This window comes from Capra hircus, chromosome 7 (genome assembly GCF_001704415.2).
Source record: "Capra hircus breed San Clemente chromosome 7, ASM170441v1, whole genome shotgun sequence".
Taxonomy (NCBI): Eukaryota; Metazoa; Chordata; class Mammalia; order Artiodactyla; family Bovidae; genus Capra; species Capra hircus.
Genome location: NC_030814.1, coordinates 8,646,749 through 8,673,433, shown reverse-complemented (window position 1 = coordinate 8,673,433; position 26,685 = coordinate 8,646,749). Strand labels below are relative to the sequence as shown.

Sequence of the window (26,685 nt, the reverse complement as noted above, 5' to 3'; positions counted from 1 at the left end):
AATCAGTCCTGAATGTTCATTGGAAGGACTGATGCTAAAGCTGAAACTACAGTACTTTGGCCACCTGATGTGAAGAGCTGACTCATTTGAAAAGACCCTGATGCTGGGAAAGATTGAAGGTGGGAGAAGGGGATGACAGAGGATGAGATGGTTGGATGGCGTCACCAATTCAATGGACATGGGTTTGAGTAAACTCTGGGAGTTGGTGATGGATAGGGAGGCCTGGCGCTGCAGTCCATGGAGTCGCAGAGAGTCGGACATGACTGAGCGACTGAACTGAACTGAGTAGAAGACTACTCTGGCTTCAGTGGAAGCACTGAAATGCTCTCGACTCCTGTTTCCTGATTGAGGATCTGCTGGGACTCTGGTGGAAGGCTGCTCCCCGTGCTTCCTGCACTGTCTTCTCTCTCAATCTGTTGAAGCAGCTTCCTCCTGCGTCCTTTCCAGGGAGACACACCATGCCTGCTTTTACTCTCTCCCCTGAAAAGTGAGGGTTACTGTGGCCCGGGGTATTTAAACCCACGTATTTTCAAGAGTTCTGGGTGACTTTCCATGTGTAAGAATCTCCCTTGAGATTCTGAATGGGGAGAGGGTGATTAAAGCTTCCCCTCCCCAGGGAGAAGCCTGAAAACTGTTGTCTCTATACCGAAGGAGATGGAGATGACCCCTTTCTAGCATTCAGCCTGGCTTTCTCTAAATAAGACCCTGACATGCACATGTTCCAGCAGTCCTGATCCCTTCTGGCATATAGGAGGTTAGTTCTCAATGTGATCTTTTCCCCCAGGGTGCACATGTTTCCAAGTTCAACTCCAGGGACAGCAGCACCCGTGGTTCCAGGAAGGGTGCTCTTGACCTCAGTTTCCCTTTTCACTCTCAACCCTGGGATTCCCATGCCATTCAGCAAGTCTCCTTTCTTCCTTCCCACCTCTCATTTTCTGTTTCTCTAATATTCTTTGAGGTAGGGGCCCAAACTTTCATGCACATGCTTTGGGAAACATGCCATTTGGAATTAAGAACATTAAACCCTTTTGAAAGATATTCAGGCACAGAAATCATATATTACATTATGTCACCTTTGGGAGTCTGAGACCCTGTCCCTAGTCAAATATGCTAAGATTCCTTTAACACAATGTTCAGGTGGTCACACTGCGAGGGTTAAAGACAGACTTAATAAGTAGCATCACATTCGTTCTGATCAGATTTTGCTACCAAATGTTAGCCAGGAAAACTTTAAGCTTCCAGAGCTTTTCAGGCTTCAGAATTGAAAAAAATTCCAGTAGGGGAAAAGGGGGATTTCCCTGGTGGCTCAGATGGTAAAGCATCTGCCAGCAATGCAGGAGACCTCGGTTCGATCCCTGGGTCAGGAAGATCCCCTGGAGAAGGCAATGGCAACCCACTCTAGTACTCTTGCCTGGGAAATCCCACGGACAGAGGAGCCTGGCAGGCTACAGTACATGGGGTCACAAAGAGTCGGACACGACTGAGCGACTTTGCTTACTTTCCAGGGGAACAAGAAGCCTTAATTAGTTAAAAGACTAACAAGAATTGAAGGACTCTGGATATATCTGAATATTTTGTCATTAAAATAATCTCTCCCAAACTTTATTGTTCATTTTTTTGAAAAATACAGAAGACCATTAAAAAAAGTAAAAAGTCACTCACAGTACCTATTTTAAAATATACACATAATATGAAGTGACATTTGCACATATCTGTATGCTAAAAAGCCATTGAATTATACACTTAAAGGGGTTAATTCTAAGGTATGTAAATTATATCTCGGTAAAACTATTGAAGAGAAGGTATATAGATGAAAAAGAAAAAAATCTATAATACCTTCTTCAATCCCATCTCCTTTTCTACCCCTCAGCCCTACCTCCAGGTAGCTGCTATTTGTATCTGCTGGTTTTCTGTATGCTTATCCCTTTTACATTTCTGTAGACACACAGAAACCACAGATATGTGTTTCTGCACTTTTTTTCTTTTTTGGACAAAATTCAGATCACACTCTGCACAGATCTGCATCTGCCGTTGTTTTTAACTTAACAATGTACCCTGGGAGTATTTCTAAGGCAGCACATGTAAGGTGCTTTCATTGTTTATAGTGACTGCCTAATATTCTGTTGGGTAGCTATGTTATCATTTATATATCCTTCTCCCGGCAACCCACTCCAGTACTCTTGCCTAGAAAATTCCATGGATGGAGGAGCCTGGTGGACTACAATCCATGGGGTTGCAAAGAGTAGGACACGACTGAGCGATTTCACTTTTTCCCCATTAAAGACATTTACATACTGAGTTTTTTGTTATCACAAGCAATTCTGAGTTTTGAATGTTAATGTTAGAAATGTTTTAGATTACCATGTATTGCTACTGCAGGGTAGATTTCTAGAAATGGGATTTTAGGGTTATAGAGTATTGAAACCTTAAGAGATTCCACCAAATTACCTGACAGAAGGATTTTTTCAATATACAGTCCATAGTGAATGAGCAGTCCATAGTGAATATCCTTACCTGCACTCAGTTCAGTTCACTCAGTCGTGTTCGACTCTTTGCATCTTCATGGACTGCAGCATACCCGGCCTCCCTGTCCATCACCAACTCCCAGAGCTTGCTCAAACTCACATCCATCGAGTCGGTGTTGCCATCCAACCATCTCACCCTCTGTCGTCCCCTTCTCCTGCCTTCAGTCTTTCCCAGCATCAGGGTCTTTTTCAATGAGTCAGTTCTTCGCATCAGGTGGCCAAAGTATTGGAGTTTCAGCTTCAGTATCAGTCTTTCCAATGAATATTCAGGACTGATTTCCTTTAGAATGGACCAGTTTGATTTCCTTGCAGTCCAAGGGACTAACCTGCATCTGATGTTTTCATAGTTGAAACATTTTACCCAGTGTTTACTTAAGTCAAGGAACTCTTTTTAATGTTCCATTAAAACAATTAGAATTAGCAAAAAGTTCTTAACAGAATTATCTCTTAAAGTACATAGTACTCTGTGTCAGAATTTCTCAGAATCTTATCTGTCGACTACTTGTGCCAGAATCTCCTTGGGGTGCTTTTTAAAATGAAAATTCCTAGTTCCAACCAGACCTACTGAATCAAATGCACAAGAAGTCGAGGACTGGCAGTTGTGTACTGGAACTGTCTCATATTGACCAGAAAGAGGCAGTTGTTAATTTTCAGCTGTTTAGTGAGCTCATTGGTAAGTGTGCATGTGTGCTTAGTTGCCCAGCCGTGTCAGGCTCTTGGACACAACAGGCTCCTCTGTTCGTGGGATTCTCCAGGCAAGAATACTGGAGTGGCTTACCCTTCCCTTCTCCAGGTGACCTCCTGACCCAGGGATCAAATCCAGGTCTCCTGCATTGAAGGTGGAGTCTTTACCAGCTGAGCCACCAAGGAAGTCCATTGTTAAGTACAAAGGCAATAAATACTCAGAGATCATCATCCTCTAATTATCTTACTACATTTTACTATTATCTTCACTCTGGTTGGTGTTTATGTCTATTGATCTGTATGGTGGAAATGCTATAGAATGGTGTGTGAATGGCTCATCTTTTCCCAGCCCAGTGCTCAGTAATATCCCATTGATAGCTTGAAATCAGTCATGGTGGGAAAATTTACACCATTGAAATTGACAAACGCTACAAACCAGTGCTTCATAAATTATCCTGTTGGTTGTTTAGATTTAAGAAAATAATGAAAACCATGTTAGTAGTGCAGATTATTGTGAATAGCCAAAATATTTAACGAAATATTTTTTCAATTCAAAAACTACTATCCAACACTGCAAAGATTTTGCTTACTTTGCTGATGAGCAAGTGCAGTTTCAGCCTGTCTCTTTGTCATTTCAATAAAGCAGGATATCAACAAACATTCTTATCTGAAGGACTCACTCATCATTTATAACCATAGGTGAGCTAAGAAAAGTTCAGCAAAAATTAAGGAAATAATTCTGTGAAATCCATCTGGTTATATGCAATTTATGATAAATAGTATTATTTGTTTTATTATTTTTATAAGTTGTGTCCTCCACATCTTTTATGTTAATAAAAATTATAATAAATGTGTATTTACACACACATGTATATTTTTTTCAGACAGCCTGTGTGTTATCAGCACACCCCTGAGTTCAGCATTCTGAAATTTTAATGAGCTCCCCAGTTGACTTTTATGCAAACTACAGTTTGACAACTGAGTCTCAAATTTTCCTAGAGGATTAAATTTACTTCTAGGTTTTTTTTCCCCCTGTACTCCAGGTATGTCAGGGAAATCTCCTGAGGCTTGGGCCATGAGCAGAATAATTTGCATTTATCACAATAAGTATAATTAAATCTCAATTCTCTTAAGAAAAGGGGAGCTCTGAAAGAAGATAATGCATTTAATTACCATTTGGTTATTCTACCACTTTTTTATTTCACTTAGAAATTTGAAGGAGAGTTTATGTTTATTCTTAACATTTTCACAAAATTTGGTGTTTGGATTTTAAGATGCCATCCTAGTAATATAGAGAAGACACTTTGAATGCATGTATGACTTTCTTGGCGACACCCCTTCCTATATAGGGATGCAAATGTTCCTTCTTGACACTTAATCAGGATAAACCTTTTCAAAAAAATGAACAAAAATAAGTTATATCCTTCCATTTTTTACATTTTTTAAAATTTTTAAGTGGAATATATGGGGTGTCAGAGACTAGAAAATAAGAGAATGGCAGAGACCATGAGACCAACCGTGAGAGACAAATGATTGGCAAGAAGGTACTGTTCAACCTGCATGAAACTCCGTAGCCTCTTAGGCATTTTCAAAAGGGATGAGATTGGATCATGGCTGGAAAGGCATTGTGGAAAAGGGAACCATGACTTTTACTTTCTTCCATAAAGGGTAAAAACTATAGATCTTATATCTTATGTACTAATTCATTTTTTAAACATTCGCTTTTAACACCAGAGACTGAGCCTTTGGGATGGTAGAAGTGTGACTGGAAGAGACGTCTCCATCTAGCTCAGCCCTTCCAGTTTACAGAAATGGAAATCAATACTCAGAAAGGTTAAGTGACTTGCCTGAGGTGGTATAGCTACTAGTCCAGTGGTATTAAAAACTAGAAGAATTTAATTTGTGTTGGATTTCTAATTTGTAGTTTGTCAAAGTTCATGTCCTGACTCTATAAAACAAATAGTGGAGTCAGTCCTTCTTCACGTCCTTTGAACCACTAGGAACAAAGAGGACATGAACTTTAACAAACTACAAATTAGAAATTCCGCACAAATCATCCTTGCCCAAGAGAATAAATATGAGTAGAGGCTGGAGTGTTCACCTCATCGCATGTATCCCTTCTCACTCTAACATATGAAGGAATCCGCTTCCCTTATGGAGGGGTAATTTTGCACCAGGTTGCTTGATAATCCCTCTGATTTCAGAAGAATTATAATAGGATGTTCTTCATGTCCTTCTGTAAGCGTCATTATACTCAAGCAGCTTGTTGTGAGTCACAGGAATGACTTTAGGACTGTTCGATACCTCTCAAATGATCCAGACGAAGTCTATTTTCCTGCAATATATTTTTTTGGCTTTTGTTAGTCTCATCACATAAATGTAAGCTCCCTGATTCTCTAGCTTCCTGAATTTCAATTTTGTTATTCATCTTCAGTTTGGAAGACTAATGGTCCTTATTCATCTCATTCATTCAGTGGAGCACCTGTTTATTTTAATACCTAAATATGGTCATTAAGTTTCAAGACTTGCGTTTTCATTCATTTGGTTATGAGAAGATGCAGAAAGCCCTGAAGTATTATTGCTTTTTAAAGAATGTATTTGGAGTGTTCTTTATTCCTTAAAATGCGTTTTTTAAAGCAATGTAATGTTGAACAATATAATATTTAGCTTAAGTGATGTCTTTTAGGAAAAAAAATTTCCCTAATACTATTTAAGCTTTCATATTTTGCCTTTACTTTCTAGTTGTTTTCCAAGACAGGCCTATACTTTGCCTTCATGTACCACTTTGCCGCTCATGCTGTTTTAATCACCCATAATTATTAACACCTTTTTGAACCAGGTCAGGAGAACATAGTCACTAATTAATTTCAATTAAATTAATACCAGATAACCTTTCATTTTTAACCAAAATAAATTAAGAGGAGAAATAAAGTTATTTGCCCATGGGCTCACACCAAAATTAGGATACTCGAGGCATTTTTTCGCACACTCCGTGAATGCTCAGGCTGGTGTCCACGGCCTGTCCCTTACTGGTCCCCTCATTGCCTCGGCATGTTTATGTTTGTTTACTGTGTTATAGGAATTCTGATATGAGATGGAAGTCATGAGACAGAAATGCTAACATCTGTACATTCAGTTTCCTGCTTTCTATTAATTCCTTTCTGGTAGTTGATGGTCTTGCTTATAAAATGCAAGAGATACCCTAAATAAGTACATTACCAAAAAGACATTTAATGAAAGCTATTCAAATATTGCTTTAATGACATTTAAAAATAATCCTGTTAGAAAAATAAAAGTCCAACCTTTCGTAGGCCTGGAAGAGACCCTTCTCACCTCCCTCTTTCTGCCAACTGAAACATTCTTCTCCTCTTCGTCCAATTTGGAAACCCTTCATCCTGCTCCTTATTTCTTCTCATTCTAAATGAATTCTTCTTCTGTCCCTCTTTGGAAATTTCCAGAGTCTGTCTTCCTGTAGGGATGTCACCCTCCCCCACACTTTTCTAGCTCCATTTCTTTGCAAATATTACGTATCCTTCTTTCTCCAACTAAAGTGTAACACATCACCTATAATGGCAGAAACGAGAATAAAATCTAAGTAGTAACTGCAGATCCTTCCAAACAAAACCTTTATCTTACAGTGTAAAGATTTGCTTATGGGCTCAGGAAATTTTGACTGATAATTTGGGTCACTGAAGGGTTTCAGTGTTTGCCCTACTAGTTCTTAACTCACAAATGCTTTATAAAAATTATTTTAATAATCCTCATGCCACATTACAACTTGAAGATATTGAATGACTGAAAATTAACACTAAATCAAATATATAAGCTATAATATTCAAAGTATATTTCCTAATTAATACCACAGACTAAAGGCATGCATATTTATATGTAAATTTGGATTTTTTAATTGAAGAACCAAAATACAATGCACAGTATAGTATTTTAAGTTGATGAAGATAATTGCGTTGCAAATACAGCCACTGATTTTAGGTTGAAGTTCAAAAAACATATATTCCAACTAAATTACAGCATTTGGGCCACATGAGCTTCCTGTTTGCAAAAGAAAATAGGATGGTGTTGCTGCTAGGTTACCCTCTCTCTGTTTATCATTTATGAGCACTTAGAGGTTTCAGTTAAATAAAGAAGGGAGAACACATTATTGCAGAAAGTAATTGAGAATTCCAGAGAAGGTGAAAGATAAGCCTTTATGTATAGAAAAACATACCTTCAAGACAATTCAAAAATTCATAATAGAGCACCTTATATGAGACATGTGATTTTAGCTTTATAGTTCAAATTACGTTTCTTTAATTAAAACCCTTAAAGTTCCTTTTCATTCCATAACTTATTCTTCCTTTCTGTGGTTCCAAGACTTGTGCAGTTACATTCTGCCCTCAGTGGGGAGAACAGATAATTGAGAGATTGCAAAAAAAAAAAAAAATTAAGATTTCCACTTTAAAGATAAGTATATATTTAAAACTGACATATGCATATGAAGTAAAAAGAGTTTGATAGGACCTTTCACTGAGAGAAAGGGGAAATAATAAAAAAATAACTATAAGTAACCAGGTATACGGCTTCCCAGGTGGCACAGTGATAAAGGAGACCCACCTGCCAATTAAGAGATGCAAGAGTCGTGGGTTCAATCCCTGGGTCAGGAAGATCCCCTGGAGGAGGAAATGGCAACCCACTCCAGTATTCTTGTCTGAAAATCTCATGGACAGAAGAACCTGGGGGGCTACAGTCCATGAGGTCGCAAAGAGTCTCACACGACTGAACACACACAGGCAGGTATCATATTTAAAAGCTGCCAACCAAAGCCCATGGAGCTAGTGGACAGGCTAGTTAAAGGTGTGAAAAGACAGCGTCTTTGGAAAGACAAATGAATGTTTAAATATTCCGTGTACACCAAGTAAAGATTTAAAACTTAATGCCTCAGGAAGGGGCCACAAGTAGAGAGCTTTTTGCTTCTTGATCTGAATGGAGTGTGTTAGTTTTCTTAAAATTCTCAGGCTATACCTTATGATTTGTGCCCTATTCCGTATATTATAGTTCAACAAAAAGTTCAAAAAACAATCAATCATTTTAAAAACTCCATGCCATGTTTTTAAAAATTCTGTATTTACTTAGGATTGGGGGGTTTCTTCTTTTAATTTTACTCTCTTAGAAGTATGGTTCTAGAGCAGGCCATCATTCTGAGAGAAGAACCAATGTGAACCCTAAGCTTCGCCATGGAGTCTTTTCTCTGCGTTCATAAGAGATGGAAAGAGGAACGTGCTCCGACATTTGTCCTGCCGTAGCATTCTCTGCACACACAGCTATTATAAAAGCTTGCTGGTGAGCCTGCCTGCCTGCCTTCCATTTGATCTCTTTTGGGAACAGCACAAGCCATCATTTGTGAAAGTCATCTTCTTGCAGGATGGATAAATGCATTTTCTCTTCTTTGCCACAGGAAAAATGGAAGCTAGTAATTTCTAGTCCCATGGCAGTGAATACAAAATCAAAGGAGGCTGACTCACTGCAGTGACAGCTTCAAAAGGAATTCCTTTTTGAAGATTTTTTTTTTTATTTTTGTAGTGCTGGTTTATTTAGCACCGAAGCTTGTCTCTAAGCCAGCTTTTAGCAGCCTCCAGGAACACCTCTGTGCAGTTTCTGTCATGTAGTAACAGTGCCCCCATTTCGGCTATATTTGCCCACCAGATACACGTTTGCCGTGACAGCTTAAGATGTTAGTGCTTTTTGAGTGGAGACAATTTTATATCAATGTATCTGTAACTGGAGAGTCCTAAGATGATGCAAATATGCTTTCAGTGAATTCTCTAGGAGAAATTTGGTGACTGAGATCTTATTTTGCGGAAACTCTTAACCAAAAACTTTGATATACGCCTGTTTGGGTTACTTTGGAGAGTCATCATTTTACCGAGTACTGTTAAGTGACTGCAGGACCTGCGTTTATAGTCCAGGAGTACCAAAAACAACAATAAAGGAGTTGTGTCTTATCTTCATTAAAACCAGGGTTCCATTCAACGTGCCTGGGCTCAGAATGAACACAGGACCCCGATCCGCTGTGCCCGCCCTGGCTTCCTCTTTGCTTTTCATTCTTGTGTCATCTCTGCTGCCGCAGGGTTCCAGATGTACAGAAATAACCCTTTCTATGTAACAGCACAGTCCAACTGTGTGGAAATAACTTAAAAAATAAAATATGGCTCAACCGACAGAAATGACAGCAGTCTGCTCCAGTGCCAAGGAAGCTGGCTGTGTTGCATCTGCTAAGAGACCTCACTCTCCACTCTCCTAAGGGATTCTCCAAGTAATTTTGAGTATATGAAATGTTCCCTGACTATTGAAATGAATCCCCAAGTAATCTATTCCTCGCCACCTTTGGGAGCCATGATTTAGTCTCAGCAAAACAAAACATCATCTGTCCCATTCATTTAATGGTGTTAATTCAGAACAAAGAACCATAAGGTAAAGACCAAGCCAGCATTCAAACTGTTATTAAGAAATCTGTGAACATACATTATTGAAAAATTATTGGTGTGTCTTACACCCTTAAATCATTTTTTTTCTGTTAATTCAAGACAGGCAGAAAAACAGAAAGAGATCGTTAAATACTGTTCCGAACACTCTGAGAGGGTGGGAGGGTATGAGACAGTTTACTGTTTGCTCACACGTTTTCTAAAATATGCTTTTGATATTAAAGATCTTAGTTCTTTGTTTTTCATAAGACTTGACAGTGGTTCCAGGCATGCTTTTTAGTACTTCCATGAGGAAAGGATCCATCATCTAAAACTGTGGTAGGGATAGTAGATAATGGGTGTGCTTTATCCCCTACCTTCTGAAGAGAGTGCAGTGAATTGAAATCCATGCTATGACTGTCTTTCTGAAGGACTTTTCCAATTAGTGGGATGTTGTTGTAACAACACATTGGTTCCCTTAGGATCAATGATTAACCTTTTTTTTTTTTTAATTGAAGCAGGAAGTATCCAGGACAAGATGAGCTCATGAAATATATCTCTTGAGGGAAAGATTAGGAGAAGGCAGCAGACTTTTAAGGACCTAAGATGTAATAGGTTATTATCATGCATTATTCCACATCCTTACTACTTAGCTATGAATCCAAGCAGGAGCTAAAAGCTATTATTAGAAAAGCAAGCTAAATAGTGTGGAATGGATAACCTCATATCCCATGCATCCACTTCCCATTAAGAGAAATGAACTTCCTACCTAAGTGGGTATCCTTAAGTACCACAGGTTACTTATCCATCCTTGCTTAATTCTTATGTCTTAGTTTCAGGGCATTTCATAGATAAAATTCCTTGGACATCTCTAAGAAATAGAATTCTTTTTTTTTTTTAAGTAAATAATGTTTACTAAATACTGACTTTTGAGAATTAGTATCGATTAGTATTGATACCCAGATGTACCACCAGTTAGCTGAATTACTCTGGTCAAGATTCAATCTCAGTTGCTACTTTCCCCCTGTCTATAAAATTCAAGAGTTGAATTTTATCATCTCCCGGGTGCCTTCCTATTCTGAAATTCAATGAGTCTATATATTTGATAAAATATCTTGCTGTGGTTATACATCTCTGCCTAAGCAGAGAACAATTTCCCCAAAAGAGAAGATGAAACCCTTGTGGAGCAGTCATCCAGTTTTCATCTATCTCAAGATTAGATTCTGATTAAATGTTATTTTCAGTTTTCATCCAGAGCCTGGAAATACTTGTTTCTTTCATTATCAGACGATTCTTTAGAAGACTTAACCAATGGACCACCAGTACTTCTATGGCTTGATGGGCTTCTAAGACATTAGTAGACTTGATTTTACTTGATTTTCTTTTTAAAAATGACTCTTTAACATTTTCACTGTTAATATCTTCACCATTACAAAGAGTTCCAGTATATACATATGACATTATAATGGACTGTAATGACATAAAATGAAATATACCTCCCAGTGTCATCTAATCCCTATTTAGTGAATGAAGTTTCATCACTGTTTCTTTAAATCAATCAAGTTAAAAGTATTTCTTAATGAAAGAGAACAGCAGTCATGAAAGATCCCTTTAACAGGGATATCTTGCGTTCAGTCTTCTGTAAATACAAATCATTAATAGCTGAAAGTCAGGTGTTCACCAGTGTACCTTGGAGAGAGCATGCACCCACAGCCCAGTACAGTAAAAGAGAGAACAATTTGTTTTTGAAAAAGACTAAAATAAATAAGTAAAAATACCTGGAAAGAAGACCTGTCAAGATTTTTGCATGATAATGGCTGTACAGGACAAGTGAATAAATGTAAATTAAAAGAACAATTTCAAAATCAGTATAAAAATTGCCTTAATCCTGTTGAACTAACTTCCTCTAGTCCAAAACTTAGAAACAGGTTATCTTGAGTCTGGTCAAGGGGATCTTTATTACTAAAAGTCATGGAAGGACTTTGAAATAGTGCATTGTCAACTTCTTCAAGGTCCTATAGTCCCTAACGCAAGAATTTCATTTTAGCCAGACCATGATGTTTTTGTCTCACTGACATTCCACAGTATCACTGATGACTCTGTTCTGTGTCTCCCTAGTTTGTACCTTTATGAATCAGCATCTCTGTTTCCATTTTCAAAATGCCTATTTTGTGCAATATCTTTAGCATACCATTTCAATTCTAATTCTCTTTTCTCATTTGATATTCCCATCCCCTCCTTTGTTCCGTTCCTGTTATTAAGTTGGAAAAATGTGATGTGCTTCAGTTTCTTCAGTTAAAGAAATTCCTGACCTATAGCTTTGAAAATATATTTCTTAAAAGTAAAATATTCATGTTCTGAAATTGTTTAGAATCTACCAATTAAAAAAAATAATGGTCATAGTAACTTATATTTATTGGCTATTTTCTGTGATCCAAATAGAGTGCTACATTCTTTACGTAGGTGTCTCATTTATAGTCTGAAGTTTCTTAGTGGTGTCAGTATTGATCATGAGTACTAGTCTACCAGATATTAAATAGATAACTTTTCAGATCCTACTCCTTTTAAACAAAGGAACTCAGAGAGGACCTAGTGGAAACTGGTGATGATTTTGTAAGGCGCTGTAGTCAAATAGCTGTGTGTGATGAAACTGTAAAGATTAATTCTAAACTTTCCACCCAACAAACCTTACATATTGTACATTGGAAATGTGCAACATTTATGTTGAAATATAAGTCAAGAGAATAGTCCTCACTTCCTGTTCTACCTTTCATTCAGACATTCAATCCTGTGATTTCAGGCCATTTCAGTTATTTCACCCATCACTGTTCAATCTTAGGCTGTGGTGTTCCGTTTCCCAGGTCTTCTGGCATGCTTCAATTTCTCCATCTATTCCTCACCTCTCTTCTGTTTACTTTCACCCTAGTCACAGAATTATATTTCTCGACTAGCTTTTTCAACCAGCATATGATTTGGATACTCAAGTTCATTTTCTGTACCTTTCTTAACTATCTCAGTCCTGATTGCATTTTTTTCATCGTGTGTGGTAAAATATTAGCAGAAGCACCAATGTGTTTCTTTATGATAATAAACCTTTAAAGCGTCATCCGTTTTAAGAGACAGACTTCATTTATAGCCTAGTGAATTGAAATGAATTAAATCTTAGGAGGCTTCATATCTTCTGGCTGAAGTGCCGTGTTACAATAGAAGGGCAAGCAAAGTCAGAGCCCACTGGAAATCATCAGTAAAATACGCAAAGCTAGCGGAAGTTTCTGAGTTCAGAAGTGAGATCAGTGTGAAAGTTACAGAAATGATACTGCATAACTGTGGCTAGGATCATGTTGGAGTTAAAAGGTCATAATCTCCACACCAAACGCTAGGCTGAAATATGCTTCTCTCCAAAGCTGCCACTTGCAGTAGGAATAGCTATGGAACCTGGAGCCCTCCAGACCTCCAGACAACCTTGTTTGAGGGAGTTCAGGTTACTCTTGCTGAAACTTCTCAATGTACGTATATGCAAACACATAGGCTCCTTAGGTCAAACTGGAGAAAGTCAAACTGGAAGAATTCATAATGATTTATAATAATAAAATTTGATTTTGAAGTAATGAATATATTTTCATAGCCATTGATTCAAACAATATCAAAAATGTATATGAATATGCTTTATGAGTATTTTCTTTACTTTGTGATAACTCTTAGCATGTTGCTCAACTAAAATATCATCATTAAAATATTTATCCATTACTAAGTTAAAGGATTTCCTCAAGTTACTCAGCTGGTCTTATGATTGTTACCCCATGGATAAATAAATGTGATGTTTCTATCTAAAGCATAAAACATAGTATCTAAACACTCATACACATGGGCACACATGCACACAGCACTATTTTAGAATGCCTCATTTCTTGCTGACTCAGTGGATCAAATTCACAAGATAAACTTGATGGAAACAAATTCTTTCATCCATGACTAAGGAACTCTGTTTAGTGTGATTTTTAAGTCTGTTTCTTCACCAGTTTTCCTTCTGTATATTTTGATTTTGGAGCTTTTTGTTAAAGAGGTAAGATTTTCACTTTGTATATTCGCTAGCCTTCTAACCATATAAGATTTTGTTGTTGTTTAGTCCCTGAGTTGTGTCCAACTCTTTTCTGACCCCATGGACTGTAGCCCGCCAGGCTCCTCTGTCCATGGGATTTCCCAGGCAAGAATACTGGAGTGGGTTTCCATTTCCTACTCTAGGGGATCTTCACAACCCAGAAATCAAACCCACATCTCCTGCATTGGCAGGTGGATTCTTTACCATTGAGCTACCTAAGGAGCTCTATACAAGATATACATTCTATGAAACAAAACTTAAAAGTCTCAAGATTCAATTTTCCCTAAAGTCATTACAATACCTAAGTCAGAAGTTCAGGATATTTTTCTCCAGAATGTGTTGAGCTTCTCATATGACTGCTTGATTTTTAGCTGATGAGTTATTTTGTGTGATATCCTTCCTTGACTGTCTTACAGAATATGGCATTGACTGATCACTTTTAAATCTCTGTAGGGAAGCCAAATAGCAATTACATAGCAATTATTTAATTTCCTATCTTTTAATTTGGTGAAAATTTTGATGTGTGCTTAGAAAATGTCTTCAAATTACAAGTTATTTTTTACTTACTTTCATGCTTTTGAGTAAAAATCTACTCAGTTTAGACAATTCTAATCAAGAATGTTATCTAAGAGGATGATCAGTTACTGGCAATAGCTGGCATGTTACTGTTAATAACATTCCTACTACTTATAGTTTGGTGACATATTTCAGCTTTAATGATAAATTATTTAATAGTTGCCGAAATGTGTTAATTAACTGATTTATTTCTCTCACAGAGCTTTTTTGAAGTCATGGTAAAGAATATTAGCCAAGTTGAACATCAAAATGTGATTAACTTGATTCTTTCAAAGCAAGAGTATAATATATAACCAAGAGACAGTTCTCATTGCGCTTAGAGCCTTTTGCTTGGTTGGACATTAGGGGAGTGGGAGAAATTCTCACCTGGTATTATTAATTAAAATAAAAATTTACAAAACCCGACCACTCAGTAATGAATGAGTCATCTGAGAGCGTCAGGTAATGTGCTAAGTGGACACCTTCTATGATCCTGTCCTCCATTGCTTAAGTCTTCCAGCAGCTTCTTGGGAGACAGAAAATGAAACCCAGAATCTTAAGATACTCTGCATGGCCTAGGCAGTCTCCTGCCTCTTGGCCACTGTATCCTTCCTAGACCTCAGCAGGTAAAACAGCTACCCAGGGTCATCTTATCCTGTGGAGCTCGCGGCGTGATTTTATCATGCTTACGTGCTTGGTTGGTATTTTGTTTCTCCGTGTCCCTCCTGCCCCATTTCCCTGTGTCTCCACTCCCACTAGAACGGAAACACCATGAGGGCAGGGGATCTGGACCTGCTGCTTTCCACTGTATCCCAACTGTGAAGAATATAGCAAAGCTCAGTATATTCACTGAACAGATGATCACCATTTCTCGAAATACCCTTAGATAATAGATAGTTTTTTATGTACAGGATAAATGTTTTCTGAAAACAACTCAGCTATTTAGGTGAGTCTCTGGAGTGTGGAATTCATTTGGTATAAATGAATGATATACTTTCCGCTATTCTTTTTTGATCACTGGAGATACTTAGGTAATTCTGAGTGAATCCAATGGCTAATCATTTTGAAAGTAGGACAGAGTAGGTGTATCTACTAAGTCTCAATCAGTGCACTTAGGAAAACTTGTTCTCAACAGTAAACAATTTAAATAAATTAAACAGCAATATTCAATTCTCCTTTCTATATGTATGTATAGATGTATGCCTTTCTGATGTATGGCAAAACCAATACAATATTGTAAAGTAAAAAAATAATAATAATAAAATAAAAATAAACACATAATAGATTTTTTAAAAACTCAGTTGAAATTTTTTAAAAACGAATTCAATGAAATTATTATGAAAATTATTATGAAAATCACTGAAATGGATTTAGGAGAGTGGACAAAGTCTCTGTAAATTGACACTAATGTGGTGTTAAATGTAAAATTAAATATAAAATGTTCATCATTGCATTTATTTCTGTACTATTTTTGTGAAGATCAAGCTTAATACTGTACAGTGAAGTTTCCGTTGTGTTTTACTACTAAAGTATTAAACATGACTTTTTATACTGTGTCTAAACTTTATCTATGGTAAATCAACATGTCTATCTTACTAGTTAAGTTACCTGTTATTATACATTTTTATGTGAGGTTATCTTTGCTTTTCTTATGAGAATTACAGATGAAAGGAAAATTTTTTCTTAAAAAAATTATATGCTGTTATTTATTAGTATACTTCACTTCCTAATTTCTAATATAAATCTATCATTCTTGTACACACCCAATAGTTATATTAAAATCAACTCAAAGTTGAGATACAATTTTTTATAATTCCTTAGAACAAAATGCTTAGAAAGGATTTAACATATACAGGAATGGAAGGAATGAGTAAGTCTGAGTTACTATTCATGGCGTCTGTGGTTAAAGATCAGCAAGTTCAAAAGAGTTAAGAATTTGAATGGGTGATTTACATTTCTGTCTTCTTTCTACCTGAGAAAGACAAAGGAAGAAAGAAGAGAGAGGATGTGTAAGAGGTCTCTGAAGTGTCCTTGGCAAAGGTACAGAGATACTCAAACACTTTCCACTAAGTTAGGGTATAAAAAGAATGAACATCAGGTTCCTATTTAGAAGGTAGGATTGAGTGAGGCTTAGAAAGGTGATTTCTATACATAAATTTGAGACATTACAGACTAAAATATGGTAATACCTTGAAAGCCTATATTATGGACTGATTCAGTTTTTGAAAAGTAGAAAAGCTAACTGTTTGGATCCCCGTAGAACAAAACCAGTTCAGTTCATGAACTTTTCTGCATGTTTCAACAATACAGATAGTCTATTGAGAGTGGGCATAGTTTTCTTTTGTGAGCTTGTGACTAGAATTTTAGTGTGTCTGCTAGGAAGCAGATAACTGGTCAGTTTGATGAGTCAAGAAAAAGCTACAGACTACTTGAAATGATAGTTCTATTATTGCTCTGTGATACATTGGAATTAAATGGATTTTATGAGTATGAAAGTACTCTGTAAACTGTAAAACACCATACAAGTGAAATATGTAGGGTTTTTAAATTTAGTATTGAGTTATTAATTAACATTTTTAGTTTGAAATTCATTATTCATATTTAAGATGTGTATTTTGTGTGTGTGTATTTTCAGATAATCACAAGGACTGCTCTGGTGTTTCCTTACACCTCACACGCCTGCCGTAAGTACCTCGGTTATCCTAGCTGAGTGATAGCTGTTAAGATCTTCAAGAGCTTAAAAGTGGGAAATCCACCATGCTAGTTATCTACTGCTGTATAACAAATTATTCTAAACTTAGTGGCTTAAAACAGCAAGCATTTATTGTCCCGGTTGCCTGTGGCTAAGGGATTTGGGCACAGCTTAGCTGCGTGCTGGTTGTCTGACACAAAGGCGGCAGTGAGAATCTCGGCCAGGGTCTTAGCCATCTGGAGACTCAACCGGGGCAGATTCATTTGCGGGCTCTCTCATGCTACTGTTGATGGAATTCGGTTCCTTGCTGGCCATGGGCTGGAGAACCCCCCTCATTTCGTCCTCGTGTAGGCTCTAAACAGGGCAGCTCCCAACATGACTGCTGCTGCCTGCCCCTCACCATCAGCCAGGGGAAACGCAAGAGGGTGTCCAAGGTGGAAGCCAGAGCACTTCTGTTTTCTCATCTCAGAAGTTACGAATGAATGTGTGTCCGATAGGTTGAGAAAGTGGTGACCACAGGTCTTCCTACTCTGAATCCAATGGACAAAAGAAAAATTACTGTTGCTATATTCTGTTTGTTAGAGATAACAAATTACTGGGTCAGGTTACTCAGCCCAACCTGCATGAAGGGAAGACGATTGAACAAGGGCAAGGATGTCAGAGCTGTGGGTCACTGGGAGCTGTATTGTTCGGGGTCCTCCAGAGAAAGTGAACCAATAGAATGTATGAGAGAGAGAGAATGAAAGAGAAAGAGAAACTGAAATGTCCCTTAAGGGATTGGCCCACACAGTTGTGAGATCTAGCAAGTCTAAAATATTCAAGGTAGCATGGAAGGTAGGAAATCCTGGCAGGAACTGATGTTGCAATCTTGGATCCAAAAGCATAATCCCTTCCTCTTCCGAGAACCTCAGTCTTTTCTCTTAAGACACTCATCCACATTTTGGACCATAATCTGCTTTACCCAAAGTCAGTGGTTTAAATATTAATTACATCTTCAAAAATACCTTTATAACAACATCTGGGCTAGTGCTTGACCAAATATCTTGGCACTACAGCCTAGCTGACTTGACGTATAACCACTTGACATGTTAACCACTACAGGAGCCATTTAGAGACTGGGCTTCCCAGATGGCACTAATGGTAAAGAACCCCCTGGCCAATGCAGGATACTTATGAGATGCCAGTTCTACCCTGGGTCAGGAAGATCCTCTGGAGGAGAGTATGGCAACCCACTCCAATATTCTTGCCTGGAGAATCTCATGGACAGAAGAGCCTGGCAGGCTACAGTCCATAGGGTCACAAAGAGTCAGACACAACTGAACTGACTTAGCACACACACACATGTAGAAACATTTACCATGCCACAAAAATGTGTATTCAGCTATTTGCCCAAGAAAATAAGTTAGTCTCAGGAAAAATATATATATTCTACCTCATTCCCCACATATTAGTTTAATTTCCACATGAATCATATTTTATAGATCAATGAATTGAAGTATACCTTATTTTTCCAAGGCAATTGTTTTGATGTTTTCCAATAGTTGAAATAAATGTTATTATTTTGTGCAGACAGCCTTTAATTGCTGGCATGTACCTTATGATGTCTGTTGACACTGTTATACCACCAGGAGGGAAAGGTGAGTAATGATCTTTTAGAATTTACCATTACCTCATTACCTAATCTTAAGGATGGATTTACAGAACATCTTTTATAAACACATGAAATGACCAATATTTTTGAGTCCCTGAAAAGTAAACCAGTTCTTTATTATCCTCAAAGTTAAAATAGGTTTTTGTGTTATTCCAAGCCAGCAGTTTATTATTTTCCGGTTTTATGCCAAGAATTGAAGTCTATAGGGAGGTAGTGAGTGATATAAATTTGAATATAATTCTTGAGTATTTTACAAATAAATCATCCATCCTTCAGATGCCAAAAAAAGTTCTTATCATACCGTGGCATAAACTTATAGAGAATATCAGATTAAGAATCAAAAGCTAGCAAATCCAGTCTGAACATAGATTTGTAAAATGGGTATAATAGCTGATTTCTCCTAAATTAAAAAAAAAAAACTATTAGAATGAGTATAATATTATTTATTGCTGTAAATATCTTATTCTTTGGTGGGAGTGTCATATTCATTTGTTCTTACTGGGGATCTGTTAAAGTTAATGACAAGTATGATCTTGTTACTTTTCACTGTCTAATTTTAAAAAGGCATTTATTGAAAATTCAACTATGCATTAGACTATAAGGAAGGAAAAGTATATGAAATGTTTCCTTCTCAACAGGAACTATCAATCTCATTATCTTAGGTGTTTGAAATAAATTTTTCAGAAATCCTTCTGTTCTAAAAATAAAAACCAATATTTAAGCTTTTTCAGCTGCATAAATTTCATGATGAAGGTATCAAATTAAGCCTGGGTTTTCACTGACAATGTATGTTGATTTGACTCTAGTCATTTTATGAGTGAAACAGAATATAAGGGGTTCTTAGCAACCCACTCCAGTACTCTTGCCTGAAAAGTCCCATGGACAGAGGAGCCTGGTAGGCTGCAGTCCATGGGGTCGCTAGGAGTTGGACGCAACTGAGCGGCTTCACTTTCACTTTTCACTTTCATGCATTGGAGAAGGAAATGGCAACCACTCCAGTGTTCTTGCCTGGAGAATCCCAGGGACGGGGAAGCCCGGTGGGCTGCCGTCTATGGGGTCACACAGAGTCGGACACGACTGAAGTGACTTAGCAGTAGCAGTAACTCATTTTAGTAAGAAGCTGGCCTATAATAAGTGCTTAATACCTCTGAGTACATGAGTTTGTGTTTACTCAAAAACCCCATGTTTAACTGCTTGTGGATACTCTGTACATACTTTTAGTCAAGAATAGTGTTATTTTCCAGTTGAATAATGACTTTTTTCTGTGTTTTCATTTCTAACAGTGGTGAATTCTGATATTTCATGCCATTATAAAAAGTATCCAATGCATGTCTTTGCCTACAGAGTTCACACTCACCATTTAGGTAAGAACTTTACATAGTAAATGATATGCCACTGTGCTTGCTAATGCTCTAAATGTAAAATGTGTAGATTATATCTGACGTGAAATCTGTATCATCTGTTTCAGTGGAAGAGGTTTTGTGCAGTACCTTAACATTCTGCATGTGTTTTCAGCATATTGTTTTCATTAAAATGCCGAGCATTCAGGTTTCTGAAAATATTTATATTTGATTTTGCAATAAGAAAACAAATAATGCCTTTTATCTGTCTAATACCTTATGCAATTATAATTTGTGTTCATTACAGGCAAGGTAGTCAGTGGATACAGAGTAAGAAATGGACAGTGGACCCTGATTGGACGCCAAAGCCCCCAACTGCCACAGGTGTGTGGAATCTAGTACAATTTTGAGAGAAAAAAATTATTAATCAGCAGGTAGTAATTTGTAAAGCCCTTATAGAGCCCTTGAGAATTTCTCTAGAATCTAAACATCTCTAAATCTACCTTTACTCTATGTCTAAGCTGTGTTTAACTTCTTTTATTTAATTGTTTCCAATTGGATGGGTTCCTTATCAGTTCTCTGAGTATTTCTAAGCAGGGTGGTGAAGCGTGTCTGTGAATGCATGTGTATTCATCCTCTCAACCCAGGGTGCCCCAAGCCTCACGTTATTAAGCGTGAGCTTCTTGGTTTTGTTGATAGCTTTAATGAATCATTGTCTTTGTCTTCTTTGCAGGCCTTCTACCCAGTAGAGCACCCAGTGGATGTTAGTTTTGGTGACATACTGGCAGCAAGATGTGTGTTCACTGGTGAAGGGAGGACAGAAGTCACACACATTGGGTATGACTCCACAGATTCCATTATTTAAAAATACTTTATTAGGACAAGGCGTGGTTATAAGTGACAGTTATCTTCATGAATGAATGGCGTATTTTTCCTCTATTATAAACAATTACAGCAAACCCTAGCATTTTATGATTTTAGGACTGATTGAGTTGGTCAAACTGCAGAACATGTGCTTAGTTTGTTCATAATTCCTATCTTCCTGCTTATTCAAGACCTTTAGGATCACACCTCTACATATTATAGTTGCCACAGGAGTATATATTACTTCCTGTATATCTTAATAAAGAAAAATGTAATGGTTATAATTTTTTTCTCAAGTGTCCTTTTACCCTAGTTCAAATTTAGGTGAATATATAGGTTTTGCATATAATGGTGGCCATTAATTACTCAGAACCAGGATTTTTTTTCCTACCTGTTAAAACCTTTATGTATTCATTATGTGAATGTTCAACTTTTAAGTAAGCTTCAAAATACTGAGCTGCTTTGAAATAAGTATATTTATAACACCAAGTACATTTTTCAAAGCACTATGAACTCTTTCAAAAAGGGTTTGCCTAAATTAAAAATGAAAGATAAAGTCTCTTATCACGTTTTTAGAAAAGAACCAAGGAGCCTCCTTTCCATTTTAAACTAGGTTATAAAATATTTACTGACACCACCTAGAAAATGGAGCTTTAAACCATTTATCTTTTGATCAAAGAGGAGTTACAGAGAGTAGACATCTGAAAATATGCATTAGATGCACAGATGATTCTTACGATGACAACGCTAGCTATTGGTTGTTAGGGGATACAGAAAAGGCAGGTGGATAAAAAAAAAGCATTTGAGATGGTAAAATAGGATTTTTTATGTCAGCCTGAAAGGATTTTTTATTAATAAGCATCAATTTTGAGACTAATGATAAACAGAAAAAAGTTATCGATTTATATTAAACAAGGCAATTTTAACAGATTTACTTTTAGATGAATTTGCTAAATTTAAGACAGAGATGTGAGGAAAGCAATACAATTACTGAGATGCATAAAATGGTAACAAAAGGACTGACAAAGTAGATATAATAAGATTTGAAAAATCTTTTTCAATTAGATTGAAAAAGTCTAATCATTCACTTTACTAACAATCTTTAAATACATGAAGTGTAGTGTCTCTGGAACTTTATTTAAATGCCATTCGTTATTTTATTAACCTTTGAAATAAACAAAGGAGTAAAACAAGTCCCTTTAAACACATTCTTTGTATTAGTTTTCAAGTTCAAGTGTGAAATAAGTAGAATTTTTTTTTTTTTTTGCTTAGAGGTACCTTTACAATTTGGGACGGTTTGTAACTTCTGCCAGATTCTATCTTTTGAGTATCCTCTGTGTAACAATATCAGCCATGGAAATTAATGACTTGTTATAGTACCAGGATGAGAGGCCAAAGTGATCTCTAGGGGCCTCTTTCAGTTTCATGAGTCCGAAATAATTCTAGTCTTTTTTTAAAGTGTGCATTTTGCTTTAAAGTAATACCCTAAAATGACTATACCAATCTATCTTTTTGTAAATGTCCTATGGGCTAAAGGAAATCCCACTTTGTAATATAAACGAAGTAGAAAGAAATTATAGGTAATTAACTTATGGGTCAATCTGTATTCTGAATATTTAATTTATACTAAGAAAGCAGGAAATTTTGGATAAATTTAAATATGAATGAAACCCTCATAATAATGCATAGCATTCCTATAGCACTTAGTATGCTTTTCAGTAATAACAACAATGCATCCATTTTGTAAAATAAAGAATACCACCTCCATAGGGTACTATAGTATCACAATGGAGAATGTAACCAATAAAAAGAGAAAACTAGTCTATTTATAATGTGTTTTAAATTAAACGTGTTGTGTTTGCTCAATCATATCCGACTGTTTGCGACCTCATGAACTGTAGCCCACCAAGCTTCTCTGTCCATGGAATTTTTCAGGCAAGCATACTAGAGCAGGTTGCCATTTCCTACTCCAGGGGATCTTCTCAACCTAGGGATCGAACCCACGTCTCTTGTGTCTCCTGCATTGGCAGGCAGGTGGATTCTTTACCACTGCGCCCCTTGGGAAGCCCATTTTAAGTAAATGATACTCTGTAAATCTCTCTCTCTTCTCTGTTCCCATCTAACCCCCAACCCACATACACAAACATCACTCCCACTAGCACAGATTTGAGCCCTGAGCCTAAAGCATAACTTAAACGCAAGTCTCACTTATCCAGAGGTCTTATGGGGCAAGAAGATGTCCCCTCCATGCGCTGGAAGAACAGTGGGCTCCCAGTTTTTAACCTGCTTGTTCTGCAGCCACCTGGAAACCAGGTTTACAGGAAAATTGTACCATCAGTGGCCTTACCAGTAAGATTTTCAGTTGAGTGATTCTTCTGCCCAGTCCTAGTTTAACTCTGCATTAAGCTAGAAATTTTAGAACTGGAGGAAGCTTAGGTAGAGCAATCAGAGTTAACTAATAAGAAATAGTTAAAAAATTCAGGACAGTTTTTAACCAGAGGTTCAACTCAAAGTACAACCATTAGAAACAAGTGAATTTAAGACAAAATATATCAATAAACTTAATGATAACATTTTAACCTAGATACCTACTTATTTTTAAATATTAAATATGAGTAATATATCTTAGGCAAATTTCTCTAATGTATATATTAACAATATAGTACTAATTAACCTACACAGAAGCAATATTTTGTGCCTGACACTGCATTGTATATTTTATATTCAACATGAGGCTTCTCTTAGTTCATTTCAAATGATTAGTCAACTTTAAACATCCAAAACAAGAATTTAATTGAGTGAGCCAAGTAAGCTAATTAAGTCAGTTAATTTGCCTAAAAGTATATATGTGAAAATTTAGAATTAATTCTTGAGAATTGGTAGGTAATACTTACCAATTTGATCAATTTTGTTGGGTCATATTTTTCATTTGGAAGATTTCATATACATTTGAGAAGGTCTAATAAATATTTGTAGTTACCAAGCACAACACTTTAATCAGCGTTTAAAGTATATTATATGCAAATAAAGTTATATGGTCAATAGCCTCTTAATATACAAGTTTTAGGGCTTCCTAGGTGGCGCTAGTGGTAAAGAATCTGCCTGCCAATGCAGGAAACAAGAGAAATATGGGTTGGCTCCCTGGGTCAGGAAGATCCCCTGTAGAAGGAAATGGCAACCAGCTCCAGTATTCTTGCCTGGAAAATCCCATGGACAAGAGCCTAGTGGACTACCGTCCACAGGTCACAAGGCGGCAGACACGACTGAGCCCGCGTGGGTGCATAGTAGTGTACAAGTTTTAAAGCACCAGGAAACCTTTTAAGGAACAATTCAGAGCTTTGCAAAATAACTTCTTTAAAGTTTCCCTATTTCTTTCTGAAATGAGTCTTTTACCGTCATTGGCTACTTTCAAGTCTAGCATGGCACATGAAGGCATGTGCAGGGCTAGGGATGAGGGAGTCGCCAGAGTGGTGTGTCACTGTCTGAAATCTAGTCACGGTGTTCTACAGTATTTGGGATTTTATCGAGGTTGCGTTTCAGAATACTTGATACTTTCTTAAATGTCTACTACATATGTTTATAATATGAAATTATATATTTGTTTAAAACCCTGATAGATGGATAGATGAAAGGAAGAGAAACAGACATAAATATTTATGAGAAATGCTGTAAATTGAGTTCATAATATTGACCTGATGTGGCAGTATAATGTATAGGGTAACAGGTTATGCTACCTATAATAAATTATAGGCATCTGTTAAGACAAATGACTTATTCTTCATTCAACAGATAGTTATTGAGGACCTACTATTTTCAGGCTAACCACACACTGTCAGAATTAAAGCTAGCTGGTGTAAAAGAAGTAATTGTCACTTACGCACCTTATTATGCATGAAGAGGAGAGAAAAGCAGCCCTGTAGTTTGGGGATCTAGTTGATACCAACCGTCATCATTCAGGGAATCAACAGTGGCGATAGGGACTGTGGAAAGGGCCATTTGGTGGGGCCAGAGGGGCAGTCAGAACACGGTCCTCCTCCACACTCACTCACGTTAACAAGCATGAGGTTGACAGAGTCGAATTGCATATGTTATTCTCTATGGAAAAGAAGGTGGATGTGTTACAATTCTTCGTTAGGAACATAGAAAGCAACTTGGTTTAAAGTCAGATCTTTTGAGTGAAAGAAAGATGAATGTCGAATAATAATAGGCAATCTGTGTTGGCTGATACTAAGGATCATTTGAATCCTAACATGTTTAAGATATGATAGTTTCTCGGATTGGAGCGCAAAGTTCCTTTGACTACAAGTTCAATTATTGATGGAAAGAAAGAAAGTATGGATTTTCTTTTCCTTCAGCTGTTTAATGAAATTTTCTTTGTGAAGATTCTTATTTAATCAGCTCAATATTGTATCACAGGGTCAGTGCCTCAAGTGAGCTATATTTGGTGAACTGATGAGGCCGTTTCACAAAATCACACATGTTTAGAGATGAACATGGGCACAGTATTCCCAAGTGGATAAAATATGGAAGGATCGTTCCATGGGTTAATTGCAAGTTTCGTTTATTATTATATAAACCTATTTAGTTTTTTCCTTTCCCTAATTTGGGAAGGTTTCATTTCATTTTCCTGCTCTGCACCATGATTTCAGGGTTTTCTGAACCAGGGCCACATCTTAAATTCCTTTTCCCTCATTTCTCTGTCTTGGTCTATATACCCTTTCCTCATTTTGAATGGGGGAGGGCAGATAATATAATGAGAGGCTCCATTTTATTACTTTGGCTCCAGCCCTTCCTTTTATAGCACATAACTTTCTGACCAACTCCTAACCTGCTAAAATATAATTCTTAGCAATGGTGTTTGGACACATGAAGATACGTGTAGGGAACAGGTGTTTGTTTGGGATTGCACATCACCGTTTGCTTATATTTAATGGGAGAGGCATTTACCCTGACAGGTATCAGATTCGGATGGTGAAAAGCCAAATTATTTTCAAAGCATAAGCAGAGCTTCCCATGACCATTCCTGTGGTCTCTCAGGGGCTCTCCATTTTCAGAGCTTAGAGAAACCACATCCCTGTTTGGAAAAGATTTTTCTTCTTTTTTTTCCTTCCCTTGCTGATGTCATTACTGTTGCTATGGAGAGGAAATAAGTGCTGCGTGACATTGCTGGAAAAATCAACACTGACATGTTTCTGTACAGCAAATAGTCCATTTCAGAGCTTGTTTTTTATTAGTAGAGGCTTGCTAAAAATTATCAGAACCAGTACCAAAAAGGAAATGTTCCTTTGCCGGAACCACCTTGGTTTATAAAAGTTTTGCGATGGTGTACCTAAACATTTCCTTCCGAATAATAGAAAAGAGTATGAAACACACGATAACCCATGTGAACTGAGGAGGAAGAAAACATGTTTTATAAACTATCAGGCATGATTTATATTATTTGAAACGTTTTTTTCTTGGAAATGACCACCCCACTGTTTAAAAATCTATTTTTAACCTTGCATTATTCAGTTGTCTGGCACTACCCCATTCAGATCTGAGCTCTTGGACGAGATTAGGCCTGCTTTCACTTTGTATCATTCCTCAGGCATTCTTTTCTTCCCTACTATAGAAATCAAGGTGCCAAGTCAGATATCAGAGATACATTTATGATGTCCTAGTATCAACACATGACTCTTGATTCATCTCACCCTCAGGAATAAGGCAGTAACCAAAAGCAAGATCCCGGACTCTCATGGTTAAATGGAAAAAGCCATTTTAATATAAGCTTGTAAATAATATATATTTCTGTTGAACTGTTCTGAATTTTATTGTTAT

At 37.0% G+C, this 26,685-nt stretch overlaps 1 protein-coding gene across 10 annotated transcripts in view; it reads left to right on the top strand.

The window, feature by feature from the left end:
• The window catches only part of PAM (peptidylglycine alpha-amidating monooxygenase), a 323,067-nt gene that overhangs the window by 225,707 nt on the left and 70,675 nt on the right, over positions 1-26,685 (top strand). For all 10 annotated transcript variants that reach the window (XM_018049999.1, XM_018049998.1, XM_018050006.1 and 7 more), the window contains exons 9-13: positions 16,957-17,005; positions 18,583-18,650; positions 19,948-20,028; positions 20,312-20,388; positions 20,738-20,841. In XM_018049999.1, the coding sequence (XP_017905488.1) occupies positions 16,957-17,005; positions 18,583-18,650; positions 19,948-20,028; positions 20,312-20,388; positions 20,738-20,841 (379 nt within the window). The remainder of the gene's footprint in view (positions 1-16,956; positions 17,006-18,582; positions 18,651-19,947; positions 20,029-20,311; positions 20,389-20,737; positions 20,842-26,685) is intronic.